Source organism: Fulmarus glacialis, unplaced genomic scaffold (assembly GCF_000690835.1).
Source record: "Fulmarus glacialis isolate BGI_N327 unplaced genomic scaffold, ASM69083v1 scaffold43736, whole genome shotgun sequence".
Classification (NCBI taxonomy): Eukaryota; Metazoa; Chordata; class Aves; order Procellariiformes; family Procellariidae; genus Fulmarus; species Fulmarus glacialis.
In genome coordinates, this window is record NW_009218338.1 from 27,190 (window position 1) to 44,001 (window position 16,812).

The 16,812-nt window shown below is 37.9% G+C and overlaps 1 protein-coding gene across 1 annotated transcript in view; it reads left to right on the forward strand.

The window, feature by feature from the left end:
* PRDM6 (PR domain containing 6) overlaps positions 1 to 16,812 on the forward strand; it is a 67,393-nt gene that overhangs the window by 27,029 nt on the left and 23,552 nt on the right. The window contains exon 3 of the mRNA XM_009580010.1: positions 16,128 to 16,255. Within this exon, the coding sequence (XP_009578305.1) occupies positions 16,128 to 16,255 (128 nt within the window). The remainder of the gene's footprint in view (positions 1 to 16,127; positions 16,256 to 16,812) is intronic.

Below are 16,812 nucleotides of genomic sequence, written 5' to 3' on the forward strand. Positions count from 1 at the left end.
CACTCATCCTGCATCCTCAGTGAGAGACTCCACTGTACATTTCGCTCTTCCATGTGCTGAATTTCCAGTGGTATCAGCGGCAATGCTAAATATGTAATAACTGAAAAATATTTAGATATCAGTGTTATACACTGGAATCACTGTAGAAGTGGAGATTATTACAGCAGTGAAAGTTTTGGGAACAAAGGACACACATCCATACTAAAACCAGGCTTCATTAGTCCTGCTCACTGAGCAACTAGCCTTTAAATCATGGAATGCTCCTGAATGTACCTCATTATTCAGCCTCTGGTAAGTGTCTTTTCCTCTCAGTCAGTTTGTTTATTCATCCTTGATTCCAAGGATTTGCTCAATTTTCTAGTAAGTATAATATATTTCCTATCCAGATGCCACATGGGATTACTAGACAATTTACTTATCTGGACAAAATAAATGTCTTTCCTTTGAAGCCTGGAGTAATTCACATCCTTCTCTGCTCTCTACTGGAGAACGAAAAGTCTTTGAGAAAAAGAAGCAAAATCTTCCGCAGTGACATACTATCGTATTCTGTTGGATGATCTGCAGTATTTTTTGACAGAATGAGTCAGCAGAGGCTAGAATCATAGTGCATTAACCTCTCCTGTCTCACTCTTCCCATACTCCCAGTTTCTTGGAGAGTTTTTAGACAAATTTGAACAGGCTAAGATGACAGTCGTGGGATTGCAGCAGCTGTTTGGGCCGTCTCAGCACAGTGTCTTTATCTAAAGTTGGCCGTGACTCTGTAATAGCAGTGACTCCCTAATGCTAAAGTACTTTTTCATTTTCTCCTCTCACCTTTTACTTTGATTTTTGGCTGAAAACATTGGCCTGTTTAGTTTAGTGTTGTTAGGTGGAGTGAGTTCAAGATACTAAGCAACCAAGGGATTTGAGTTTAGGAATGTTTTCAAAATAACTATAAAATATGAAATTTATGTTATCCACAATATGTTGGAGGTCAGTTCGCCCTCAAAACATAATGTCTGACAATTGTGCTTTCTTAGTGTGGGTTAGAAAAAGAATATAGTAGACTTAGGAAAACATCATAATTTAAGAAGTGACACATTTCAACAAAGACATAAAACTGTAGGCAGTACAGAAAAGAAGCAAAACCTTAGGAAACCATTACTTCATTAGGACAAATATTTTATGTCTTTTAAAAGACTCCTTATTAAAAAGGGTGAGCGCTAGGACATTCATGTTTGCATGAAATCATAAATCTGCCATTTGAGAACAAGAAGTGCTTCTTTCTATGGATAAATTGATTTTTATTACAGCTTCATTAAATTCTTTGAAAATAGTTAATCTGAGTGTATGGCTAAGAGTCGGCACACAGTTATTTTTAATATTCTCTCGTCTTACAAGAGTAGTGGTCAAGCCAGTTAAGAAAGTCAGCACCATACAGTACTTGTGCAGCCTGTGAGGTGTAAAAAAGATGCTGAACAAGGGCTCATTTGCTTGCTATTGGCAGGAACATGTTCCTCTTGAGGAACCCCTTACATAAAATATACAAACGTACTCTTTTATTTCCCACATTGCTTAACTTCGCCTACCCGTTCTTTAGTATGCCTTCCCTTTCCCTTTGCCCTCAAATGTATCGTCTAATATATGCACACGACTTAAAAGTTACCTACCTTCCCAATGGACTGACAGCCAGGGGATACTAACCGGCCAAGAAAGGACTTGGATTTTAACTTATTTGTCTGTAGATTCAGGGTTTATTTTCTCCATGAACAGGAGGGAGCTGGTAGAGCTCTGTACCCCACTGGGAAACCCAAGGCTTTTCTCTTCTGGCAGAGGGGAAGTGGGGCAATTCCTGCTTAGCTCGGGAAAACTGAGAAGTTGCACTCCCTATTAATCTCTTTGTATTTAAGCAGAGAATTTTTGTGATTATGTATGAGGCAGAAAGAGACAGGAAAGGAGTGGGGAAAGGTTATACTTTCATCACGTTTTCTGGGTCTCCCAATTCATTTAGCCTTATCTGTGTCTTTTAGATTGCAAGCTCTTAGGTGCCATGACTGTTTTTATGTATGCCTTTAATAGCCTATCACTGGTGTACAACAGATAACTAGTTACAAATTGTTGGGATTTTCCAAGGAAACCAATTTTTTTTCCAGAGAATGCTGAGAAACTGTTTGCATAAAAATGTCAGTTTCAGGAAAACTTCTAGTGAATAAAACTTTGGGGGAAATTGTTCAAAATCATCTAAACATGTTGTTCTTACATTTTCTAAACAGAAAGTTCATTTCTCAGTTCAGACCAGCTTTCAGTTTTAAAGCTCAGTAAGCTTGTAATGAAACATTTTATTATGGTTTATAAAATCTTGAAATAATTCAAATGACTTCTTTAAAAAAAGAAATCTTCCTCCAAAACATTTTGTTATTGTTATTACTTTACAAACATTGTGATGTTTTGGCTATATTCAGTAAAGTAATTTTGCATGCAGCTCTGCTAAATAGTGATTAATTTCCCCTTTGTGTTAAACTTTGAGGATGGTGGGAAAATAATCAAAGTAAGAACTAGTTTATTTTGCTTTGTTTTTAGAATTTAGGATTGGGAAAAAATAAAACTCATTTTGGAAGAATCATTTTACTGCTAAAATTTTCAACATGGATTATAGTCACTGGTTCTATTGGTTTCTAACTAATTCATCTGCTTTGAGTTCCTTTGTAAAAAAGTCAACATTTAAGGCCACTACACTTGCTGCTCAAGCTACTCTCCGATTTCTGAAATATAACTGCTGCATCTGTGTTAGCCTACATAAGCCATCTAAATATTTTCACTTAAAACTGTTTGGGACAAAAAAAATTCCCTTTTACCTAAAATTATTTTGGCACAGAGAGTAGAGTTGCAAAAGGCTGGAAGGATAAAAGTAAGCTGCATATTGTTAAAGATGAAATGGAAAATGCAGAGTGGAATAGAGAAAGACGAACACAAACCTTTGCAGTCAGTCCTTGATTTTCACTCTAATGAGGCATTCTTGGGTGTTTTTCTGCTGCCTTCATAAAATACAGGGCAGAAAAAAGGAGCATGATGAGACAGTGGCTGATGGGAGAGTAGAGGGAAGTCAAGAGAATTTTGAATAACATTGGCTAGATATAGAAGAGAAAGTTGGAATTAATAGTAAGAAAAATCATTCTTAATCTAATTAGAAATAAAGACAGGGAAGAACCATACTAGCACAAATTATATTCTTGTAACAAGGTGCTGTGCAGTCATGGAACAGCATAACACATAGATCCAAAAGTAACCATTCACAAAGCACATATCTGTGTTGTATGTCATTTTGGGAGTGGCAGTGTTTGATTCATTCCAGGAACAAGGAAATATGCCTCCTGTTGAATTGCCAGCACTGTTTCTGTCACCATCTCTGTGTTGCTTGGACGTCTCCAGTCCCAGTACTGTCTTAGTTAGATACTAGCTAGTTTCTGAGAACTGACTGAAGTCTTGCAGAATGTAGCTTGGCTCCATGCTAGCCCCTTGGAGAGAGGCTAATTTATATTTATTTGTAAATCTGTATAATTCTTCAATTTTAAAAACTGAGTTCATGAATTATATGAAGTGCAAATGAAGAGCAGGCTACAGCTTTACTGCTAATTTCTAGATCAAATCTTTCTGGACTATTCTTTTTCTTGGCATGAATCTAGAATGTGGATACCTAAAGGGGAAATGCCTAATTTTTATTATCATCCATGTAATTTTCCAAAATAAGTGCTTCTGTTCTTATCCATTGAGGCTCTCAGTCAGGTTTTAATTTTCACAGTGTGAAAATGTGACGAGTACATGAGCAGTTACTCAGATTTGCTGGTCATAACCTGAGATTAATTACAAAACATAGGTTTGCAACAATGAGCTTGCCAAAAGCTATCAAACATTGATCCTTTTCCATGTCGGTAAATATGGAAATGAAAAGGATGAAGGAAAGCTTGAGCTGAAGAGCAGTTGGAACCTGTTGTGTTTCATCCACCTCAATAGATAGGCAAAACATTGTAATGTTGAGTCCACCCTTTATTTAGAGTATACACAATTCGTGACAGTGGTTTTTATAACTCTAAAAATTACACTTAATAAATATGAGAAGATACAGGTTTTCTTGATTACTTAAACCTAAATGTTTATTCAAGCGTTCATGAGAAGTTTGTCTTAATTTAAACAGAGCTAGGGCTGCTGAACGGATGCCATTTTTTTGATGTGGACTCAGTACACATGAAACAAGTTTTAATAACATCCACGCTCATTTAACTGGTAAATGTATTCTACAGAGGCTTTGCTTCGGCATGGTTTCCCTACTGCAATCAGAATGAAACTGAAGTTGACTTTTCATAGGTAGATAGTAGTTAAGGGTTTTATCCTTCATTTCATGCAATAAAATGATTGCTGGCTTTAATTAAAAAAATCAGAAGAAACGTGTGTAAATATTGCTGCTCTAGTTCAGAGCAATGAAGTATTACTTGTATTTTCCCTTTTGGTGTTGATGTTATGTAGAAGTTGGAGACACTAACACATTGTGGATATTGCTGCTGAGAAGGAGAAAGGAAAAAGATAGGCTTGAAACACAGCCTGCGAGGTGGCACAAAGCCAATGCACTGAAAAATGGCAAACGTCACATTTAACAGCTGGACGCAGAAATATTTCTCTTTAATTTGGAAGGAGAAAATTTTTTTCACAGCAGGGCACTCTCAAAAGAGCACAACATCAAAGAGGGTGGGTCTCCCCAGTCAAACATCATCTGGCTCCAGTGATGGAGCAAAATGAATGAACTGTCAGGACTTTTTTCCAGTGTGTATGTTTTTGCCAAGTGAAAAGTAAAAGGTTCAGTGGCTTGTTCTGATCACAGACCAAATCCTGATAATGGAAAGCTGATTCCCTGAAGTCTTCCTCTGATCAGCTGACAGGCAATGTCTGAAGAAGACCCCAGATTGATTGATGGTCCACTTTGTATTGATGGCCCCTGCCACCCTTAGAGATAAGTGAGATATGCCAAATGCTTAACAGCTCTGGAGGGCTCCTGTGATTGTGAGTCAAGCAATGTTCTAATCTAATGTTATAATCCTCACAGAAACAAACTCTCTTCCAAAGAAACTTAACATGATACTTACCAATACCAGACCTGCACTCTGGCAACAAAAAAATCCATTTCACATTCTCCACCATGTGTCCACTAGCAACACCAGCACTACTCCTTGATGCACCCTTTTCATCTGCTTCTTGACTGACTTCAGCCCCGAAGCAGTTGCAAACTAACCATCACCATGCAGGTTTTCTGACAATCCTATAATATGACAAATTTGAAGGAATATTACAGCACAGGCATTTTTTCAATATAAAAACATGGTGACACAGTTTGTACAGCTATTACTCATTTGTTTTATGAGGAATCTCAGGCATAGTTTATCGTATACTTTATTACTTGACCTTTTAATCATCATCTGGGGAACTTGACATTCCAGACATTCCAAAATATTCCAAACTAAAAATATTAGTGTGCCTCATTATTTAAAACTCACAAAGGAATAAAGTATATTTTCTAAAATATGTCATTTTTACTGAAATTACTCATTTATGGTGAGTCTTAATGAGACGTTTCAAAAAGGATTGAAAGAATTATCTGTGAGTCTGTACTGTAGTAGTAAATGGGTGCTCTGCTGAGATAGATGTTTTACACATACACTGTAAAGATAGTTCCTACCCATATTTACTTACAAACTCAGAGTGAAGATAAACAAATGGTGCACAAAAAAAAGCATCAGAATCCCTGTTCTCTATGGCCACGGGATCAAGACACAGAGTTTAAGTACTTGCTGTAAGTCGTGTAACAAAGTTTTTTCAGGGCAGGAGCTGAGCCCAGGCATCTGCAGAGCAATTCCAGTGTCTGAACTGAGATGCTTAATGCCGTTTTAAATCCTGGAATGTATCTAAGACATACAGATAGGGCTGACAGGTAAAGCACAGAACGTAGGGAGGTCTGCCTGCCTTCTGGAGCAGTGACTGGAGGCTCAGCGGAATACTCAGGGCCATCAGAAACACTAATGGAAACTTGAGTTTAGACACCTGAATGTAACGCTTTGCACCCTAGTCCAGTGCCAAACCCTTATCAGTGGGTCACAACCATTACATTAGGCAGCAGTGCTTTTGTCAGAACAAAGCAACGTTGACATTGCTTGAAAGTGAGGTTACTTGTGGACAGGCTTTCATTTCAGAGGATTTTTTTTTACATGTAACTCATTTCTGAATTAGGTTTTTTTTTCAGTTCCTTTTTTCTCATAGAATGCCCATGAGCCATGAGTCAGAAATTTCAAAGTAAAGGTGGTGGAGGTCATTACTATCTTGTGAGCTGATGAGATGATCTCCAGAGATCCCTTCCAACCTCGGTGATTCCACGATTCCCTGAAATGCCCCTGACTTCAAATGAGACCGTAGCCTCTCATGGCACATGCGAAGGAAATAGAAGAATTCCCTGTCTCAAGGCAAGAAGTCTTGCTTAGAAAGTTAGAGCAAATTGTAGCTGCTTTTACCTGCCTAACAAACAGACTGGCATGTAGGTTTCCAAAGTGTCCAGGTAAGTAGGAACTTGAGTCCCATTGACTTCAGCAGCAGTTTTAAGTCTAACTTGCTAAAGGATTTTTGCCAGTTTTACTACAGGATTGAGAGTGTCTCTAGCAGCCCTGTGCTTGAGAAGATAAATACCTTTCTAAACTGGTTCTTAAAATGCCTACGAGGATATGCTGTTGGAGCTTTAAAAAGTCCTAAAGGTAAAGAAAAGAATGAGAAGCCCCAAGTGCTCCAAAGTGAAAACAAACAAAATCCCTAATCTAGAAAGCTTCATGTACAGAATGATAGCTGTGCCATATATTCTGTGTGCCATACATTAATATGTACAAAAATATCACTAAGCATTGAGGCTGGGATTTGTAAGACTAAAATTTGCTGCCTTCCTGGAAGGGTAATTGATACATAATTCACACATAGACAAAGTTTCATGCACAAAGCTATGAAAATGCAGTTTGGAACCATGTTTTCAAAATGTACTCAACAGAAATTACAGGAGTGAGGGATCAAAAACTGTTCTCTCCTTGTGCCATCAGCTTCCGCTTGGTCAGTAGTAAGGTAGCCGAGTTACCTATGACAGTAAGCCCCGAGTCATATTTCAACAACAGACCTTCCTTGCTCTCCCTGCAATATCCTTCCTCCTCATATACTAGAATCAGGGCAATTTAGAATGATTTCCATTTATGAGTGTCTTTTGGTCCTGAGTGATTTCTCTAAGGTCACCGAGTTATCAGTAAGTCACCTTAGGAGCTATGTACCCACTCACATGTTTCAGCTGCGTTGCCTAGCTTGATGCTGAGTGATGAAATCTGCCAAAACTTGTTTTTGTACATGCTGCTTTGGAGTGCTGTCCTCTGTCACATTATGTTTGTGATTAGTTATTTTGCCCTTTTAATTCTTTGTCCAACTGGATGGGTGTACTGACTATATGGAAATAGGCTGAAAGAACATCTCAGCTGAATGACAGAGGACCCCTCTGGAATACTTGGTTGCTTCTAAAAGAATGAAAAAACGTGAAACAAACACTTCTTAATTTCACTTTGCAATGTCTAAACGTTTTGAGAAGCTGCAAGAAAATGGCCAAAGCTATGTCATTACCTTGCAAAGGAACAAGTCATGTTTTCAGAGGCACCAGGGGCAACAAAGATCACCATAACTGTCTTGATTCCTGGCTCAGAATATCATCTTAGGAGCTTTATTACTGAGTAAGTTCAGTGAGTCTTCCCAGATGAGTGACGGTTTTCAGCATCAGGCCCTTACAGTCTTCTTATAACTCCCTCCCTGATACACGGTATTGGGATATGCATCTACCAGCCAACTGTTGCGAGAGTCTTCTGTTTGGGTTATTTCAGCTTTGATCATTTGCCTTGCTGTTTTTAAACCATCTTTTCCTTTTTAATCTTGTTTTTTCCTGGTCTCTTTGGATACTGAGCCTAGACTGGCAACACTTTTGTTCTTTGTGCTCCGTGTCCCACATAAATGAGACTGCAGAGAACAACTTCAGTCTGTTGCCTCCCCATGGTCTTCTGCTACCAGGGCCCTACGGGAGCATAGTCCAGTGGGCAGGGTGGAAATACCAATGCCAAGCAAAAATGTCTCCGTCACAGAATGACCTGTGGTCCGAGTGCCAACACTTTTTCTGTCCTATAACTGGACCTGTCAGGAGAGTGCAAAAACACACATTGAGGAGGCCATGTTACATCAGTAGATACTGGAAGAGCACCGGTCCTTTACAGACCTGTTTGCATGTGTGCAAGTTTCCAACTTCATGTGTGTTTTTTCTGCTCTCTGTCTTCTCCTTTTTGCCCTGTTGTTGAGTAACACTGGTTTGTGTTACATGTAATTCTTCCCTAATCCAGGACCTCCATGGGCTAGTGTCAAAACAAACTGTCGAGACTTGACTTAAAAAAAAAAAAAAAAAAATGAAGTCCACATAATCAGCAGGACTTTGCTCTCGTGACACTTTCTGGAACAAGGCCCCAATCCTCCAACCGCTCACACAGATGCTTGATTTCACACACGAGTAGTCCCATTGAGATCAATGGGACTACAATATGTGCGTAAGTGTTTGCTGGACTGGGGTCTAAGTGAGAGATGAAGACTTTCACCTAGCACAGACAGTTCAAAACAATGTTTATAGTTTCATATGCTATAATCCTTTGAGAAACATTAAAACTAAATAGCTTTTAATATTAGTTGGCAAGTGTTCTTGTTTATAAAATTTGCTAGATGATGCCTGCTAGATTAAAGAGAAGAAACATTAAGCAGATATTACAAGATGTACACTCTATATCAGATATGGCTAATTGTAGAAAATTGCTTTGAATAGTGTGAGCGGTTAAAGACCGTTGGCTGTCAGGATATATTTCTGTGCATTTCAACAGAGGTGTTGCATCCCAGGAAGATTATTGCCAAGAAATGTTGGAGAACATTTTAGTCTGATTTTAACCAGTGAAGCCTCCTGACGTTTCCTCCTTGCTCACTTATTTCAGATTTCTATTCTGTTAATAGTTTATAGCAATTCAGAATGCTTCAGTGCAGTTAAAAACATTTGGAAATCTTGATGCTAATTCAAAGTATAAAGAAATTGACACCATTTTGCATGTAATACAAAAATTGCAAAAGCAAAAATAATTCTTTAAATGAACTGTTGCATTTTCTACATGGCAACAAAATATCATCCAGTTATTTAAAAAATAGAAGCACTTTGAAGTAAGTAACTAGTTATTGACATAGATTTATTTCACATACATGTAAAGACTAGTAACTGGCTTTCACTATCTACACAATAATAAAAACAAAGTGTTCTTATTTCATCATAAGCCAACAAGCTTAGATGTTATCTGTAGCATATTTATATTCTTAATTCTGATATCTGTCCGTAAAGAATCTGAAGACATATTTTAAGTGGCAAAACAAATCAGTTAGTCTTATTAAGCAACAGTGGAATATATGAGAAGCATTTATAAATAACGTCTTTCTGAAATAATGTCCATACAGATGAATGGGAAACCTGTCCAAATGTTTCCACTTATAGTAAAATGAGGTTGCTGACATGTATGCTGCTATTTTTTCATACCAGTTTTATGTGTGTAGTTGATTATTACAGATTCAATAACGTTTATTAGGCATCAAAGTCAGAGTTATCACAATGTGATGAATAAGCATTTCTTTATACTGGCTGAGAATAATTTGCCTGTCTACTGTATAGATAATATAAAAGATAGTATGTCTTTTACAAAGTATTTCAATGTTTGAGATGTGGTCTTTGTAACGGATATGACTATATAATGTTATTATTATCTATCAACATCAGTGTTTCTTTTTAGTTAAGCTATATTTGGAGACTTTTCCATGCATTGCGGTTTGCTGAGTTTCTTTATATTTCATATTTTCTTTTATATAGAGAGACTAAGAGTTGTTCTTAAAATGTTTGCTAAACTGCCTGACTTGGTCACCAAGCTAATGAATGAAAGGAGAAAAATGCGATGGCTAAATGCATGATTGTTTCTACACAACTTTCTCATTCAGTGTGTACCAGGGAGAAGATGCATATTCAGAAGGGCCCTCCTCCTCTAAATCAGATGCCTAGCTCCTAATACTAAAGACATTTAAAGTCTAAAAGCATTCATTCTTCAAACAGTTGTTATCATCAAATATGAACCCAGCTGTAGTTTGATTTTCAGCCTAAACTATGCTCCTTAAATGTAATCTATCCAGGGAATTTTGTCAGTTGTCTCCTCTCTTTCAGTTCCTGCAGCATCTTCTTCTGAATGTTTCAAAGTTTCTAGATAATGAGGTCCTTTGGCAGCGTGTTGATTTCAAAGGGAGCTAGGCACTATGTACTACACAGAATCCAATCTAAATGAGTAAGTTATCAAGTCATGCATACAATCCAGTTTGTTTTCAGTTCGACATGATTAGAAACGCTAACAAATAAATAACGTATACATGTCATAATAAGCACTAGAGCCCATTGGCATTTTGCTCAATAATCACTGCCTTAGGCAAATCAAACCACTGAATTTTACTCTGCACTTAACCTGTGTGAGTCTCAGAGCTATTCAGAAAAGTGACTGTCTGCTATTTCTTCTGCTTTATAGAAGAACTAACCTTCCTTGTCATTTGTTAAGATGGCCATAGAGCTCTGTTCTACTAGTAATGTCACTGAACACTCTCCCCCGATCTATCAAAACATACAGGTATTCAGCTTTACTTATGGTACTAGCTTATTCCAGGCGATGAATACAATGCTGCAAAGCAAATTAAAAAAAAAAAAAAAAAAAAAAAGATAAAGAAATGGCAGTTTCCTGCCAAGGAAATAATCAAATAGTAGAACCAGCCCAAAAAGGACCATAGCAGACACACAAATCCTGGGCCTTTTTGCCTGTAACTTTCTTCTCCAAATATTCAAATGAACAAACGGACAGAGAAACACGGCCTGAGTGGCAGAAGAGTTATGGTCCCTGTGGAAGAAACTGGACTCCGAGATTTAGGATGCATCAGAAAGATTATGTGCCAGGCATATGTGCCAGGGTCTTGCTGGCTCTGATAAAGGGATGCAAGCAAGGCTGCTTTCTCTAGTGTCAAGAATAGGCTTTATAGGTTCAGTCTCAGAATGTAATCTTCCATAATGACACACCTTTTACAGACTGTCAGCTAAGTACCCAGGCTTATCAAACACTGCTCTTTTTGGCATTGTTTTCAACTTCTGTTTAGGATACAGTCACCTGTAGACGATGCTTTAGTGTTGTTATGTGAAAAGCAAGGTCTCACAGTAGCGAGATTTGCCTAGTGTAGAGATTATTCAGTTTTGATGTCCAAGTCAGTGAAGGAAGAAGCTTTCAGTGTTTCTGTGGTTTGTAGGTGCATACACTGTTATAGAAAGAATGTAACTTGAATGGATGCTACCATATCTGACACGTCAGTCTGTTTCAACAATATTTTTCTCTCTATTTCCAGTAGTTTAGAGTACATCCATGGTTTTTAATGGCATGGTTGATGATTTATGAAATGTATATGTACTCATCAAAAGTACTCCTTGCTATCTTGGCTCTTCCCACTGAAGTCAAGGGTAGAACTTCTTGTGGGAGGAGAAGGCACACTTCTTGTGCTGAGTGATTTGAAAATCCTATGACCTATGCATGTGATGTCGATGAGAATAACAGTGAACAGCAAAAAGCAAGATTCTCTACTAATAGTAAGAATTAATTCTTGCATGTTTTGTGGTTTTCTTCACATCTCTTTTGATGTCTCACAACGTAAAAAATGATTCTAATAGCTACTTTTACAATACAAATGTACATGCAAAGAAAAATTCCACTTTTGGGACCAGTCTTTTCTCCCTCTGCCTGCAAGGAAAATAAGAGGTCAATTAAATTGTATGCTAATACCTTTTTTATTTGACTAAATGGAAAAATAAAATGCAGGCAGAATTTCAAGACACAAGCCTTTAGCAGGCCATGGAAAGAGAACAAAGGAAAGCAACAGATACAAAGGAAAGATCTCCAACGAACTAACCGATTTTGCCCTCCCTGTCTCTTCTGTGAAATTGTTTTTAATTGCTTCATAGCTTGGCTTTCTCTGCAGCAGTGCTATTACATTTGGGCTACTTTATTCTAAAATTCTGGGGCATCTATACCAGAAACTGGCACAACAGTCTTTAGTGTTGAAATTACATTTGCCCCCATCTATCCAAGTGAGCAATACTGACTATGTCAGTTCTGAAGTAATTGAGGGTTCTCAGAAGGCTCTTTAGTGCTCTGCCTTATCTGCTATACTACTAAAATCTTACGTGTCCTACCTAGACTTGGTATGTTGCCAGATGTGACAGATGTTCCAGCAACTGCTGTTTATTTTCCTCAGTAATGGTCATTCATAGATTTTAGAGCATCACTTATATGAGACGCTGTGTGCTTTAGAAATGATATTATTATCACCATTATGTGTTGCTAGCATCAATTTCAGTATCTACAGCCTCCAAATAATTATCAATAACCAATCCAACAAGTCATAAATCCAGTCCTTCATATTTAGTTTATATTTGCATGCCATTACAAGATGAACCTGACCAGTATCAGTACACTGGCATCCTACCTGCTTTTTCCCATATTTCCCAGTTGGAATGCACGTGTAGGTCACGAGGAACATCAGTGGCACCCTGTAAGAAATTTCATCATATACCTCATGCCTGTCTGTATTTATGTCTTGATTACTGAATAAACTGGTGTTTATAAGGAAAGGAATACAAAAAATGGAAACGAGAAGACTTGGATTGTGCTGGTTACACTTTGGACTTACTTTCTTGGAAAATGAAGCTGTTTCTGTTGTATTCTGAAGTCAAAAGATGAAATTCATAGAATAATAATATGCTTCACATTCTGAGTCTCTTGATATGTAACGTACCGGTAAATTACCAATTAAGAAGGTTAATTAATTATATGGGAACTACTAAGGAGGAACACAAGGCATGTCAAATGAGAAGGTGAGTGCCGTCCTCTTCTGTCAAACTCTGGTCTCTGCCAGTAGTCTAGTGCACTCCTCAAAATTGGAACAGATTATAAAAAAGAAATCTTAAAGCTTTGAAACATTTAAAGCAAAAGCAAAAAAACCCCGTCAAAACTCAGAAAAACAACAGCTAACAAGTACTTTGGGTCAGAAGAGGGAAAAGATCCAGCGAGCAGTTTAGGTAACACTTCCAAGTGTAATGACAGTAGAAAAATGAAATAATCAATTTTGTTTCCGCCACTTAGATCAATGACTGTTGTGAGATAGAGAAAAAAATACATGCATTCTTCATAGGGAGTTGGAGAAATGGTATTTTATTTTGCCATGAGGCTCTTGCAATGTGTTAAAAGTTATGCCAGCGTAGATGGATGTAGTGACCTAGTGAGGTAGTCAAAGATTTTCAGTAAAATCAGTTCATTACAGGATTCTGCAGTAGTTTTTTTAATAGATACTATGAATGTTTAAGTACATATGCATGTGTAATACAGATGCAGGCGAATATGTATATCCATATAGTTTGCTATAATGTCTGGGTTCACAACTTACACTACAGGTTTGCTTTTCCTCTCTTATGGCAGGTCATGGTTTGCTCCCTCGTGATGATTTCTTCAGGCAATTATATAGTGGTTGCTAGATTTAGGCAGTTGTAAAATGACTAAGAACTGGTGATGGTAATATGAATAATAATAACCATATCAGTGAAGGTTTTTTTCAGATTTTAACCTGTATTATGCAATTTGACAAATAAACAGATACGATGCCATGTTGTTACTTCCCTTCTAAGATTAGGGTTTCTGCTTCCTTACAGCTGGGTTTTCATTCCTGTAAGAACAGGGCTAAGAATGCTGTGGGATGGATTCTGACTATGCAGCTTTATTTGCAATGTCAGTAATATCCCCCTAGGAAAAGAGCGTGGTGTCACCAATGCATCAGTACTTGCAAGAGTAAAGCATTTGAAAATATTTAGTCTTGCTTGTAGAGCAGTCCTTCCTACTCCAGACCAAGGCCTGAGAAAGATCCAGTCCTCCATTTTCATGTCAGGTTTTTATTTCTCATGTCAGCTCATGACTGTTCATATACACAAAGTTCTGAGTAGGTCCCTGTGTGTCCAGATATGGCTGTCAGTACCAATTATGGCAGTGTTCTTTGTCTTTCCTGTTTCCTATCATCTGGGGATTAGGAAGCTATCAGCTCTTTATTTATGGGAATTGTTTTTGCCTCATGTTAAGCCATATATTGTTGTGTTAGTAAGCACCATGTAAATGAATAGATAATATACACTGTGCTGAGACTGTTTGGATAGATATTGCCAAAATGGTCCCAGCCAAGCACTGCTAGTCATTAATTTTTCCTTCTCTTCCTTTTTGTAGGCTGATTTCCTGTAAAACTTTTCCATTTCCATCACAGATTTTTATTGCTTAGCATAATTTGCTCATATATTCAATATACATTAATATGTTTACATAAGAATAGGTCCTTGCTGATAATCAACAAGCTACCATATAAAAAAATAAACAAAATCCCTGGTATTGGAGTATTTGTTTGCCTCTGAGAACTCCTCCTGATTCCTCTGACTTTATTCCACCACATTCAGTGCACGTTGGGCTAGCATCTGGCTTCTCCAACCCAGGAGCATCTGGTCAGGTTCCACCTGGTCCTTGTCACAGGCACTCGGGAACAAATTATAAGGATCTCTGTAGACACTTGATTTCCTTGTCTGTCATGCTCTAGCAATGGATATATTGCTCCTGATTATTCCCAGTCCCTCTTGGTCAAAAGCAAAAGCAAGGCTGGCTCCTGAATTTGAGACTCTCATGGAGTAAAGAACTAGATTCTGATTCCTGTGTATGTTTTTGTGTGCATTGTAGGAAACACTCTTTTAATAAATCAGAAATATTGAATATAGTCACATAATTTCTGAGATTATTCTCTTGATATTGAAATAGAAATGCAAGATTGTTAGTTTTCTTGCTGTAAGAAGTGTTCAATTCAACATAATAAATGTGCTTCCTCTTTAGTTAGCAGAATTAGTACTTTCAAGAAGACATCAATTTGGGCTCATACAGTTTCAAAAAGGTTAACATTTTTGGGGTAGGATTATTAAAGCAGATGGCGTCTGTGGAGGGGCAAAAGATCTGAAGATAAAGTTTGCTTCAGATAAGCACCTAATTGTTCAGATGCATTTCTGAAGTTTAACAAAGTAATTGCATAACAGGTAAAAATCTTGTGAGACCACGTGCTTTTACTAGGATTAACACTTCCTAGATAACATTTTTCAAGAAATCAGAAGGGCAGGTGTGCATGAAACATGTATCTTTTCATTTCAGAGCCTCCAGAGCAATTTTATTGTTTGAGTTCAGAGGGAGCATCCCTCTGAACAGAGACATAATACAGTCTTTTTTTTAAAATTACCCTAACTGATTCTCATGTCCTTAGCAGGGATGTCATGTTTAGGAAAACCATGATTCCCTCAGGACTGATTTCTTATTTACTACTTAAAAAAATCATATGTCTCAAGGGAGCTTCTAAAGGCATCTTCATCTCTCTTTTTCTTTCTAGTCTCATTTGTTTTGGTATTATGAATCTTACAACTCCCTAATGTATCTTGTGAGGTTGCTGAAATACATGCTCTTGCTGCAACTGAGATGTGAAGGAAGGGATACTTGTTTAGGGATTACTACTGCCCCTTGCTCAGATGTTCCAGCTATTTCAATGCAGGCTTTACATCCAGATTTTCTTGTTTATTTGGCAGTTCATTGTTTAAGGCCAGCCTGTCAAAATAGGTTAAATATTCTTTGGGAAACATGGTCACATCTTTGAGACACCACAAATATGTTTAATACAAAAAGATTGGCTTGATAAAAGAAACATGATAAACTTGCATCCCCCAAAATACTTTTTTGCTGTTCCATGTAGATTTCCAAGAGCATCAGTACGCAATGTCAAATCTCATGGCAATAAATTCCTGGAAAAGGCACAGAGAGACACCAGCAAAGCAGTGAAAATGATTGCTGATGATTTGTTCTAACTACTTGACCTTGTGACATCTCCCCCAGATATATGACCAAGATGGGACATTGCAGCACTTTATTGATGGTGGAGAACCCAGTAAGTCAAGCTGGATGAGGTATATCCGATGTGCAAGGCACTGCGGGGAACAGAACCTAACAGTGGTTCAGTACAGGTAAAGTACATTTTGATTTACTCATAGCAACAAAATTAAGGTGTTTTCAGTGAAAAGTCAGACTGTACCTGTCACCAATACTATTGCCTCTGGTTGCAAAGACAGTAGCAGGGCTTTCGTGAATGTGCTCATTCGGGGCAATACAAAAGCTGCAGAGTGTAGTGAGGATGGGTTTAACTTTGGTTGCCCTGAGCTGAGGCCATTGTAGTAAGCATGCTAGACCTGGAGCTCCTGGGGACAAGTACAGCCCTGTGTCACTCGTGTGACCACCACACTGCACAGAGCCCTCTGCAGGTTTTCAAACAGTCTGATCAGAAGCAAGCCAACACAAGCAATCTTCTGCCTTTAACAAAGATGCATGTGCTAGAGGAAGGGGAAAAATGGCAGGAGAGGAGTTTTGAACTCAAAGGCTTTCTGAGAGTCAGTCATGAGACACATATACACCTAAAGCTTATATGTTGAGTGCACCTGCTAGCCAAGATTGTTAGTGCTTGTACCTCTTACGTCACTGGCTAGAGAAGGTCAAAATGTGAAGAAAAATGTAAGGAAATTATGGT